This window comes from Salvelinus namaycush, chromosome 20 (assembly GCF_016432855.1).
Source record: "Salvelinus namaycush isolate Seneca chromosome 20, SaNama_1.0, whole genome shotgun sequence".
Classification (NCBI taxonomy): domain Eukaryota; kingdom Metazoa; phylum Chordata; class Actinopteri; order Salmoniformes; family Salmonidae; genus Salvelinus; species Salvelinus namaycush.
Genome location: NC_052326.1, coordinates 41,237,000 through 41,250,271, shown reverse-complemented (window position 1 = coordinate 41,250,271; position 13,272 = coordinate 41,237,000). Strand labels below are relative to the sequence as shown.

General features: G+C 42.2%; 1 protein-coding gene across 4 annotated transcripts in view; it reads right to left on the bottom strand.

Annotated features, from left to right (window-relative positions):
* LOC120065366 (protein bicaudal D homolog 2-like) overlaps positions 1 to 11,460 on the bottom strand; it is a 32,734-nt gene extending 21,274 nt beyond the window's left edge. For all 4 annotated transcript variants that reach the window (XM_039016299.1, XM_039016300.1, XM_039016301.1 and 1 more), the window contains exon 1: positions 10,968 to 11,460. In XM_039016299.1, coding sequence (XP_038872227.1) covers positions 10,968 to 11,207 — 240 coding nt within the window. In that variant the 5' untranslated portion in view covers positions 11,208 to 11,460. The remainder of the gene's footprint in view (positions 1 to 10,967) is intronic.
* Between the last annotated feature and the right edge of the window lie 1,812 nt (positions 11,461 to 13,272).

Below are 13,272 nucleotides of genomic sequence, written 5' to 3'. Positions count from 1 at the left end.
CATATTATGACAGTCAAGTAAAGTGTTACCAAAGTTTCCTATATTCAACTTCTAAAATACATACAGATTCAGTTTTCAAATTGAGTTCTTTCAATTTAGATTCAAAACCAGAGACAACATCCTGGTCCTTATCCTGACAGGAAAGGTATAGGAGAACAGATAGAATCAAACACTCACTGTGGTAAACAGAAACTTCTGAAGCCAGCAGAAGGTTTCTGAAGCCAATGTGGCATGTTGAATTTATTTTCTTCCTATGAATTTGGCTCTAGCATTTGAACCGTTTTGGCAATGAGCTACTCTCTGGAGCATGGACGTGCCTTCTGATCCCCTCTATGATGATCACAGGCTGCATTAGAAGGGAGTGTCACAACAACAGAAAAATGAAATTTGCATTCATTTCCGTTTCAAATAATGACATACAAGTTCAAATTATGAATGAAATTATTCCATTTGTGCATTAAACATAACATAATTTACTGATGAACAGAAGAGGCCTTACTGAACAAACAGTGCTACTGTATACAGCCCCCTCTCCCTGAGGAACTGTGACAACACTGTTGTTTAACTGTAGTGAACTATAAGTCATAATTACAATACAGACTTTCACATAATTATAGGCCACATGCCTTCAGTGGACAAAATACAGACAGTCATTTTCATACAATCACCTGTTCTTGAGATCAGATCTACAGTATGTCACTCCTGTGTTGCTTTTTTGGACACTCTCTGACATGTCATGTGATGGACTCCAGATCAGATATGTGATAATTGATTAAAGAATAAGGCCAAAAGGAAATACATATAAACATAAAAGGATTGTCATTGATTAGAGGACTGTTGTTGCACTGTCCCATAGTTTCTGGTAGGGTTGCAAAAGTAACTTTCCCAAAACTCCCAGGTTTTCCAGAAATCCTGGTTGGACCAACGCTAGGCCTGTTTTTGCACTGTCTAATAGTTCCTGAAGTGTGTTTGGCGCAGTAGAGTTGAAGCGAGGCGGGAGGCCCGTCGGAGACATGAGGAGCTTAGTGTTAACTACCTCCACCTGTTTCTAAGCCTCTGTCTGACCCCATGTCCACGTACGTAACAAGCGCTCAGTGTGTGTGTGTGTGTGCATGTGTGTGTGTGTGTGTGTGTGTGTGTGTGTGTGTGTGTGTGTGTGTGTGTGTGTGTGTGTGTGTGTGCGACGTCGGCTTCACAGGAACAGACAATCCCACACGGATGTACTGTAAGCGGTTCACGTAAAGGTCAGCAAATAAACATGTAATTACTGTGTTAACTAAGCTAAGGTTTTACTGACCTGGGAATTCCACGAATAAGAGGGTGTTAGTGTGAGAATGTGTGTAACAGGAATGTGGTGAGCCTACTAGCTTGCCTTGGTTATACCCATCCCATCTGATGCCTCTCTCTCTTTCTCAAACTCCTATGTCTGTTTTTACAAACAACAACTCGGAGTATGTAGCGAGAGTATGTAGCGAACGTAGGGCTATCTGAATAAATACATATATTTTCATTCTGATGTTGTTCAATCAGTAGAGATATGAGTTTAATGGTGGCCCAATACTCTATGATGCTAGTCCTAGCTACTGAGAAGAAAAATATATCCTTTCTCAATGATACTACTAATTACAGGTCGACCATTACGATTTTTCAACGCTGATACCGCTACCGATTATTGGAGGACCAAAAAAGCCGATACCGATTAATCGGCCGATTTTTTAAAATGTATTTGTAATAATGGCAATTACAACAATACTGAATGATCACTTATTTTAACTTAATATAATACATCAATAAAATCAATTTAGCCTCAAATAAATAATGAAACATGTTCAATTTGGTTTAAATAATGCAAAAACAAAGTGCTGGAGAAGAAAGTAAAAGTGCAATATGTGCCATGTAAGAAAGCTAACGTTTAAGTTCCTTGCTCAGAACATGAAACATATGAAAGCTGGTGGTTCCTTTTAACATGAGTCTTCAATATTCCCAGGTAAGAGGTTTTAGGTTGTAGTTATTATAGGAATTATAGGACTATTTCTCTCTATACTGTCACGTTCCTGACCTTATTTTCCTTTGTTTAGCTTTGTTTAGTTGGTCAGGACGTGAGCTGGGTGGGCAGTCTATGTTATTTGTTTCTATGTTTAGGTTCATTGTTATTTAGCCTTATATGGTTCTCAATCAGGGGCAGGTGTTTGACATTTCCTCTGATTGAGAACCATATTAAGGTAGGCTGTTCACACTGTTTGTTTGTGGGTGATTGTTTTCCGTGTCAGTGTTTGTACCACACGGGACTGTTTCGTTTGTTTAGTCTGATCCTGTTCGTGCGTTCTTCGTTATATGTAAGTTCACATGTTCAGGTCTTGTAACGTCGTTTATTGTTTTGTAGTTTATTAAGTGTTTTTTCGTCCTTATTAAATAAATTCGTTATGTCTTCACAACACGCTGCATATTGGTCCGATCCATGCTCCTCCTCAGACGAGGAGGAGAACAATTGTTACATATACGATTTGTATTTCATATACCTTTGACTATTGGATGTTCTTATAGGCACTTTAGTATTGCCAGTGTAACAGTATAGCTTCCGTCCCTCTCCTCGCTCCTACCTGGGCTCGAACCAGGAACAAATCGACAACAGCCACCCTCGAAGCAGCGTTACCCATGCAGAGCAAGGGGAACAACTACTCCAAGTCACAGAGCGAGTGACGTTTGAAACGATATTAGTGCGCACCCCGCTAACTAGCTAGCCATTTCACATCAGTTACACCAGCCTAATCTCGGGAGTTGATAGGCTTGAAGTCATAAACAGCGCAATGCTTGAAGTATTGTGAAGAGCTGCTGGCAAAACGCACGAAAGTGCTGTTTGAATGAATGCTTACGAGCCTGCTGCTGCCTACCATCGCTCAGTCAGACTGCTCTATCAAATCATAGACTTAATTATAACATAATAATACACAGAAATATGAGCCTTAGGTCATTAATATGGTCAAATCCGTAAACTATCATCTCGAAAACAAAACGTTTATTCTTTCAGTGAAATACGGAACCGTTCCGTATTTTATCTAACGGGTGGCATCCATGTCTAAATATTCCTGTTACATTGCACAACCTTCAATGTTATGTCATAATTACGTAAAATTCTGGCAAATTAGTTCGCAACGAGCCAGGCGGCCCAAACTGTTGCATATACTCTGACTCTGCTTGCAATGAACGCAAGAGAAGTGACACAATTTCACCTGGTTAATATTGCCTGCTAACCTGGATTTCTTTTAGCTAAATATGCAGGTTTAAAAATATATACTTCTGTGTATTGATTTTAAGAAAGGCATTGATGTTTATGGTTAGGTACAGTCGTGCAATGATTGTGCTTTTTTCGCAAAGGCGCTTTTGTTAAATCATCCCCCGTTTGGCAAAGTTGGCTGTCTTTGTTAGGAAGAAATAGTCTTCACACAGTTCGCAATGAGCCAGGCGGCGCAAACTGCTGCATACACCCTGACTCTGTTGCAAGAGAAGTGACACAATTTCCCTAGTTAAAATAAATTAATGTTAGCAGGCAATATTAACTAAATATGCAGGTTTAAAAATATATACTTGTGTATTGATTTTAAGAAAGGCATTGATGTTTATGGTTAGGTACACGTTGGAGCAACGACAGTCCTTTTTCGTGAATGCGCACTGCATCGATTATTTGCAACGCAGGACACAATAGATAAACTAGTAATATCATCAACCATGTGTAGTTAACTAGTGATTATGATTGATTGATTGTTTTTTATAAGATAAGTTTAATGCTAGCTAGCAACTTACCTTGGCCTCTTACTGCATTCGCATAACAGGCAGGCTCCTCGTGGAGTGCAATGTAGTAAAGCAGGTGGTTAGAGCGTTGGACTAGTTAACTGTAAGGTTGCAAGATTGAATCCCCGAGCTGACAAGGTAAAAATCTGTCGTTCTGCCCCTGAACAAGGCAGTTAACCCACCGTTCCTAGGCCGTCATTGAAAATAAGAATGTGTTCTTAACTGCTTGCGTAGTTAAATAAAGGTGTAAAAAAATACCGATTTCCGATTGTTAAGAAAACTTGAAATCGGCCCTAATTAATCGGCCATTCCGATTAATCGGTCAACCTCTACTACTAATCCCCCAAGTCTTAGTCCCCCCCTGCTCCAAGCATATGCAGCGTTCACGTGCTAGTGGGAACTAGGAAACTCTGAAATGTCCGACTTGGAAACTAGTTGAGCTCTGAGTTTTTCACTTGAATTACTAGAATCAACCAATAGGGAGCTCTACACAAATAACTAAACTTCCGAGTTTCGGAACACGCAATACTCCTAGGTCCAGTCCACAAACCTTCCTCAGAGAGAGATAGGGATGAACCATCTTAGAACCCAGTGGGAGATTTAGACCTTTTTTAGGACTGTTTACAAAATATTATCAATTAAATCACATTTTATTTGTCACATACCCGTGCTCAGCAGATGTTATTGCGGGTGTAGCAAAATGCTTGTGTTTCTAGCTGCAACAGTGCAATAATATCTAACAAGTAATATCCAAAAATTTGACAACAATACACACAAATCTAAAGTAAAGGAATGGAATTAAGAACATATAAATATTTGGACAAGCAAAGTCAGAGCGATACAGTAGAATAGGTTAGAATGCAGTTCTACATATGAGATGAGTAATGCAAAATATGTAAACATTATTAAAGTGACTAGGGTTCCATTTTTAAAGTGGCCAGTGATTTCAAGTCTATGGATATAGGGCAGCAACCTCTAATGTGCTAGTGATGGATATTTAACAGTCTGATGGCCTTGAGATAGAAGCTGTTTTTCAGTCTCTCGGTCCCAGCTTTGATGCACATGTACTGACCTCGCCTTCTGGATGATAGCGGGGTGAACAGCCAGTAGATTGGTGGTTGTTGTCCTTGATGATCTTTTTGTGTCCTGGAGGGCAGTTAGTTTGCCCCCAGTGATGCGTTGGGCAGACCGCACCACCCTCTGGAGAGCCTTGCGGTTGCAGGCGGTGCATTTGCCGTACCAGGCAACTGCATCGACAGTCAGCCTGACAGGATGCTCTCAGTTGTGCATCTGTAAAAGTTTGTGAGGCTTTTAGGTGCCAAGCCAAATTTCTTCAGTCTCCTGAGGTTGAAGAGGCGTTGTTGCACCTTCTTCACCACACTGTCTGTGTGAGTGGACAATTCCAATCGTCAGTGATGAGTACGCCGAGGAACTTGATGCTTTTCACCTAGTCCACTGTGGTCCCGTCGATTTTAGATAGAAGAGTGCTCCCTCTGTTGTTAAATGTAGTCCACGATCAGCACCTTAATTTTTTGACAATGGGTGAGAGGTTATTTTCCTGCCACCACACTCCCAGGCCCCTCACCTCCTCCCTGTAGGCTGTCTCGTCATTGTTGGTAATCAGGCCTACTACTGTTGTGTTGTCTGCAAACTTGATGATTGAGTTGGAAGCGTGCATGGCCACGCAGTCATGGGTGAACATGGAGTACAGGAGGGGGCTGAGCACGCATCCTCGTGGGGCCCCAGTGTTTTGAAGATCAGCGAAGTGGAGGTTTTGTTTCCTACCTTCACCACCTGGGGTCGGCCCGTCAGGAAGTCCAGGACCCAGATGGACAGGGCAGGGTTCAGTCCCATGGCCTCAAACTTAATGATAAGCTTGGAGGGTACTATGTTCTTGAGCTATAGTCAATGAACAGCATTCTTACATAGGTATTCTTCTTGTCCAGATGGGATAGGGCAGTGTGCAGTGCGATTGCATCGTCTGTGGATCTATTGGGGCGGTAAGCTAATTGAAGTGGGTCTAGGGTGGCAGGTAAGGTAGAGGTGTCCTTGAATAGTCTCTCAAAGCACTTCATGATGACAGAAGTGAGTGCTAAGGGGCGATAGTCATTTCATTCAGTTACCTTTGCTTTCTTGGGTACGGGAACAATGGTGGACATCTTGAAGCATGTTGGGACAGTAGCCTGTGATAGGTAGAGATTGAATATATCTGTAAACACTCTGGCCAGCTAGTCTGCACATGCTCTGAGGACGCAGCCAGGGATGCCATCTGGGCCAGCAGCCTTGTGAGGGTTAACATGCTTAAATGTCTTATTCACATTGGCCACGGAGAAGGAGAGCCCACAGGCCTTGGTAGCGGCCGCGTCGGTGGCACTGTGTTATCCTCAAAGCGGTCGAAGAAGGTGTTTAGCTTGTCCGGAAACAAGACGCTGGTGTCTGCGACATGTCTGGTTTTCCCTTTGTAGTCCGTGATTGTCTGTTAACCCTGCCACATACGTCTCGTGTCTGAGATGTTGAATTGCGACTCCACTTTGTCTCTATACTGACGTTTTCCCTGTTCGATTGCCTTGCGGAGGGAATAACTACACTGTTTATATTCGGCCATATTCCCAGTCAAATTGCCATGGTTAAATGTGATGGTTCGCGCTTTCAGTTTTGAGCGTTCCTGTATGTTATCACCATCCCACCATGAGTAGTTAATCATGAAACATACACCCCAGCCCTTCTTCTTCTCAGAGAGGTATTTAATTCCCATCTGCGCAATGAATTGAGAACCCAACTGGCTGTACGGACTCAGACAGTATATCCCGAGAGAGCCACGTTTCCGTGAAACAGAGTATGTTGCAATCCCTGATGTCTCTCTGGAAGGAAATCCTCGCCCTGAACTTGTCAACTTTATTATCCAGAGACTGAACTTTAGCAAGTAATATATTCGGAAGCGGTGGGTGGTGTGAGCGCCTCCTGAGTCGGACTAGAAGACCACTCCGAGTGCCTCTTTTCCACCGGTGGTGTTTTGGCTCAGCCTCTGGAATCAGTTCAATTGCCCTGGGGGGTACAAACAAAGGATCCAATTCGGGAAAGTTGTTTTCCTGATTGTAATGCTGGTAATGCTGGTGAGTTTCCGCCGCTCTGATATCCAAAAGTTATCTCGGGCTGTATGTAATAACACCAAAACTTTTCTGGGCTAATAATGTAAAAAATAACACATAAAAAACGAAATACCGCAAAGTTTCCTAAGAGCTAGAAGCACGGCAGCCCTATCCGCCGGCGCCATACAGTTGAATGGATTACCCAAACAATAACTGAACCAAACAATGACGGATCCAAACAATGACTGAATCAAACAATGACTGACCCAATCAATTAAGTGTCTCTATAAGAAATAACATAGTTGTCCTGTGGCTGTGTGTGGCTGTGTATGGCTGTGTGTGGCTGTGTGTGGCTCTGTGTTTCAAGTTTTAATATCACATGCACATGTACAGTGAAATGCCTTTCTTGCCAGCTCTAAACCCAACAATACAGTAATCAATATAGTACTAAAAATAACATAAGCTAGAACAAAAACAAACAACAAATAAAAATAAGAACACGAGAAGAAGGAAGCTATATACAGGGTCAGTTCCAACACCACATTTACAACGAGCAGGGATACTGGAGTGATAGAGGTTGTGTGTGTGTGTGTGTGTGTGTGTGTGTGTGTGTGTGTGTGTGTGTGTGTGTGTGTGTGTGTGTGTGTGTGTGTGTGTGTGTTGGGGTACACATGTACAATACAATACAATAAAATACAGTGCCTTCAGAAAGTATTCACACCCATTTACTTTTTCCACATTTTATTGTGTTACAACCTTAGATTTTTTTTTATCATTGACCTACACACAATACCCCATAATTTCAAAGTGGTATTATGTTTTTAGAAATGTTTATAAGTTAATACAAAATGAAAAGCTGAAATGTCTTGAGTCAATAATTAAGTATTCACCCCCACAGACTCACTCTGTGTGCAATAATTGTGTTTAACATGATTTGTGAATGACTACCTTATCTCTGTACCTCACACATACAATTATCTGTAAAGTCATTTCGAGCAGTGAATTTCAAAAACAGATTCAACCAAAAAGACCAGGGATGTTTTCAAATGCCTCGCAAAGAAGGGCACCGATTGGTAGATGGGTAAAAAAAACAAATTAGACAGTGAATATTACTTTGAGCATGGTGAAGTTATTAATTACACTTTGGATGGTATATCAATACCTACAAAGACACAGGCATCCTTCCTAACTCCGTTGCTGGAGATTAAGGAAAGCACTCAGGGATTTCACCATGAGGCCAATGGTGACTTTAAAACCAATACAGAGTTTAATGGTTGTGATAGGAGAAAACTGAGGATGGATGAACAACATTGTAGTCACTCCACAATATTAACCTAATTGACAGAGTGAAAAGAAGGAAGCCTGTACAGATTTTTTTTTTTACAAAAGATGCACCCTGTTTTCAACAATGCACTAAAGTAATACTGCAAAAAAATGTGGCTGTCACGACTTCCGCCGAAGTCGGGTCCTCTCCTTGTTCGAGCGGCGCTCGGCGGTCGGCGTCGCCGCTCTTCTAGCCATCATCGATCCACTTTTCATTTTCCATGTGTTTTGTCTTGTTTTTCCTCACATCTGGTTTTAATTCCCTCAATCATTTGTTGTGTATTTAACCCTCTGTTCCCCCCCATGTCTTTGTGTGGGATTGTTTATTGTAAGTGCTTATGCACGTGTTGATTGGTGCACGACGGGTTTTGTACCCAAATGTCTTGTTATTTTTATGCCGTGGGTTTTGCTATTAAACTGCTCAGGCTATTACCAAGTTCTGCTCTCCTGCGTCTGACTTCCCTGCCACCGGTTACGCACCCCTTACAGTGGCAAAGCAACTTTTTTTCCTGAATACAAAAGTGTTATGTCTGGGGCAAATCCAATACAACACATTACTGAGTACAACTCTCCATATTTTCAAGCATAGTGGTGGCTGAATCATGTTTTATTTTTGTATTTTTATTGAACCTTTATTTAACTAGGCAAGTCAGTAAAAAACGAATTCTTATTTACAATGATGGCATAGGAACAGTGTGTTAACTGCCTTGTTCAGGGGCAGAACGATCTAGCAACCTTTCGGTTACTGGCCCAACGCTCTAACCACTAGGCATGTTATGGGCAGTGGATCGGGTGGTTGTTGTCCTTGATGGCATGTTATGGGTATGCTTGTAATCTTTAAGAACTGGGGAGTTTGTTTATGAAAAAAATTAACAGAATGGAGCTAAACACAGGCAAAATCCTAGAGGAAAATCTGGTTCAGTCTGCTTTCCACCAGACATTGGGAGGTTAATTAATCTTTCAACAAGACAATAACCTAAACACAAGGCCAAACCTAAACTGGAGGTGCTTACCAAGAAGACAGTGAATGTTCCTGATTTGCTGAGTTACAGTTTTTACTTAAATCTACTTGAAAATCCATGGCCAGACCTGAACATGTTACTGAGTTTGAAGACTCACCGCTGTAATCACTGCTGTAATCAGTTGTAATCTGTAATCTGTAATCACTGCTGTAATCAGTTGTAATCTGTAATCTGTAATCACTGCCAAAGGTGCTTCTACAATACTCAGGGGTGTGATTATTCACAGTATGTGAATGAGATAGTATGTGAATGAGATACATTCCAACAACATATTTTCACTTTATCATTATGGGGTATTGTGTGTAGATGGGTGTGAAAATAATATATTTAATCAATTTTGAATTCAAGTGGTATGAATACTTTCTGAAGGCACCGTACAAGGGACACATATGCTTGATGCTTGGCCTGGGAACTCATGTCCTTTCATTCGCCTTCTTTGTCTCTCACACAATGAAGTTCAAAAGTGAGGCTGAGCTCAGTGGAGTGTATTTACCATCAATATGCTTGAAATGAATGACAACAGAAACTAGCTATTCTTGATAGAGACAGAAATAAACTAGCTATTCTTGATAGAGACAGAAATAATCAGGTAAACATAAACAATGCTAGTGAAGTTAGCATGATAGCCAGTTGTGTTGTGTGGCTGAGCTTGCTGTCATTCTGCTAGAGCACCATAGTCAGAATTCTGTGAGAATGTTCTTTCTTAGATATAAGACATAGTCTAACTGTTTACTTCAGTATACTGCAAGCGATTGAGAGGGATTCACATGCTTCAGGGTAACTAAAATCCCCTTAAACGTTGTAAGGATATGGGCTGGACCTAGAAAGGCCTCTGGACTCACAAGAGACAGAATGACTCAATTTAGTTATTGAGGCAATTAAGTACAGCCCTGTTTAACAATGGGTATTAGCTCCTATGAAGCAGGGAGCAACTGCAACAGGATTCTTCTGTAACACATAGGAGTATGTCCACAAGATAGAGGCCATTGTCTCTCTGAAAAAAGGCTAAAGCATAAGGGCAGAGCTGATCAAAAACTGCCAAACAACCTGGTTGCTGTTCTCTCCCATTTGAGAAGCCAGAGGGAGGGAAACCCTTATCTAGCAGAGACAGAGCCAGCATGAGCCTGACTAGCTTAAATATAGTACTTACTGCTTTCACCAGAACAATTTCCACTGTCACACCAACAGCATGTTGGGACTTGTGAAGGCTGCTGCTGATAAATGTCAAGCAGAGATGATAACTTTAACAAAGATATTCAAATAGCACCCATATTTTAACACATAACATTTTGACACATATTTCACATGTATGTGTTTGTATACATCCGAAAACATCTGCCCTCTTGCCTGAAGTTAGTGTTCTGTCTTTTTGAACATTGTCTTTTATCACACTAGGCCAACTTTAATGTTGTTATCAAAGTAGGCTAAGTAACTTCTAATACAACTTTGTGGTGTTTGTTTACCACTTGAGTCAACAAGCAAACGTATTCAATCGTTCAGAGAGCATTCTGGGTGGGCTATAAAGTGTTGAGGATTAGGTTATAACAACATCACAGCTGAATTAAATTAAAAACTTTCGAAACAAAGCAACATAGCACTGCCTGAATCGAATGAGAAACGTAGGCTACGTGCCTAATTTGCTCTTTGTTAGAAACAATGTATCCGTTAACGGTTACAATACACCCGCGCTTTGACAGTAAATTGAACACATTTGTAGCAATGGAATGTTGTGACCTCACTCTACCTCCTTCAGTTGGTCGAGTTCCTGCCGAACAGTCTCGAACTCGGTCTCCAACTCGTCATAACGCTGTTTGAGTTGTTGCTTCTCTTCGAGCACCGCCAGCCCGTATTCCGCCGCCTGGATCTTCTCATGAGTCGTCTCGCTCAGCTCCCGGGATAGGCGCTCTAATTCCGCCCGAAACCACTGCGGCCCGGCCTCTGCCACCAGAGTCGCCTCGGGATATTCCTGTTCCTCCACAGACATCTTGGCCAGCCGGTTCCGCCAACAACAGCGATAACGGACCCAGCCCTTGAAGGAGCACAGAAAAATATCCTATACAAATAAATCAGTGCCTTCTGTATTTGAACTGCATGGCTGTGTTTTTGTCTGTCTCGTCGGGACCTCCACTTTTTTTTGATGTGAACAAAAAGTTCAGCTATCTATCAGCCGGTACCGTTATAAGATTGCATCTTCAGCTCGTTCCATAGTCGATCTCTATCTTCCTCCCCCACCTACGTCATGCCAATAGAGGAAATTAAATAAACGGAGATCGTCGATTTGGAATACGGTGCGTTTCAGGTCTACAATTGTGCGCCATGGGAGATGTAGTTTTTTTCCCATTACGATTTGATGAAAGACTACGCCCACTGTTTAGCATATGGACTTCAACTACCATGGTCCTTCGGGAGTTGATGAGCCGTAGCGCTTAAACGCGGTCTATGGAAGAAACATATGGTTAAACCCTACTGTCAATGGTAACCCCTACAGGCCCACAGGCCCCTGGAAACACGGATTCTTTAACAAGACTGCCATCTAGGGATTTAAAACGATACTGCAGTACAGTTATGATCGAGTTATTACAAGTGCAATGTGGTTAATCTGTGTGAAGGCCCATCTGTGCTTGCCTGACGACTCACACTAAATTATTCTGCTGCTACAGTACTTACTAGAGAATTACTTCTCTGTATTGTTATATCATCATCAGAACATCATAGCATTAAAGAGCTCAGTGCAAAAAAAGTAAGCATGAGTCATTTCCCACATGACTATACTCATTTGAAATCAGAACATAGGGCAAGATTATGATTTTGAGATGATTTATATACTAATTAAAAATAATGATTGAGTTTGTTGTTGTGGTCGGTTACAGGGGTTCAGTATGTGGTGGTGTTCAAAAGAATGGTAGAGTTCTGTCTGTGGTCAGTAACGGGAGTTCAGGTGACTGTAGAATGGCACTAGACAGACAGGGCCAATGAAACATACCAGCGCTAGGGTGTGTCCCCTCAGGAGTTCCATGTAGACGGACATAGACCATGGGCTCTCCTTTTAAAGGCTGCCTGAAGAGGTTACTCTGGAACGTACAGTTATGAATATAACTACTGTTCCCTGAAGGAGGAAACAAGGTATAACATACTATGGGGAGTCAATAACCAATCTTTTTCACCTGAAGCAAACTGAAACGATGCCCATCGTCCCAATGGATGCAGAGCCCGCCTTCGGAAGCCCCGCCTTCCTGGCTATAATACCAGGGCTAGCATCCATTCCTCAAATCAGTACCACTCTTCAGCAAGCCCAAACCCCCTGTCTGTGTGAGGCAAAAATATGTTATACCTCGTTCCCTCCTTCAGGGAACAGCAGTCATATTCATAACTGTACATTCCCTTTCATTCGGTCACTCGGTATAACATACTATGGTGACATACAATCATGCCCCAAGCCAGCTCAGAGGGTGCCAAACTAGGAGACCCACGGCAGCCCATGCACACATAGGTTCCACCGGCAATAAAAGAGGGGTTACAGAAGCCAACTGTCAGAGCCTCATAGGGCCTGAGCCCATATAGGGAACCAGAACCTGCTGCAACTTGGCTAATTTCAGCTTGCTCCTTTAACCTGACACCACTGACACGATACCACTGTAGCCCAAGTCTCTAGACCCCACGGTTCCAAGAACAACACTTACCTTGAGAGACTGAAATGTCAGAACTAGTACAAGGAACCTCAAGTCCAAAACAACAGAACACAACCCGAGGCTCAAACCCACAGGAAATCTGCAGTAACCTGGAAACTGTGTACTTGCGGGCTGCCACGGCAGCCCAACGCTCACCTCAAGCCCACAGGAAACTGTTAACCAGGACAAAAATGCTACCTATCATCGACCCAAGTCCATAGAACTCTATTGGATCCAAAAAGGCTCACACTAAGACCTGAGGAGTTTGGAATGACAGAACTCACACAAGGAACCCACAGGGGAACTGTGTTAACCCAGATAAATGTGCAACCTGTACGCGATGCCTAACACCCACTTTCAGACCCAGCCATAAGAACAATA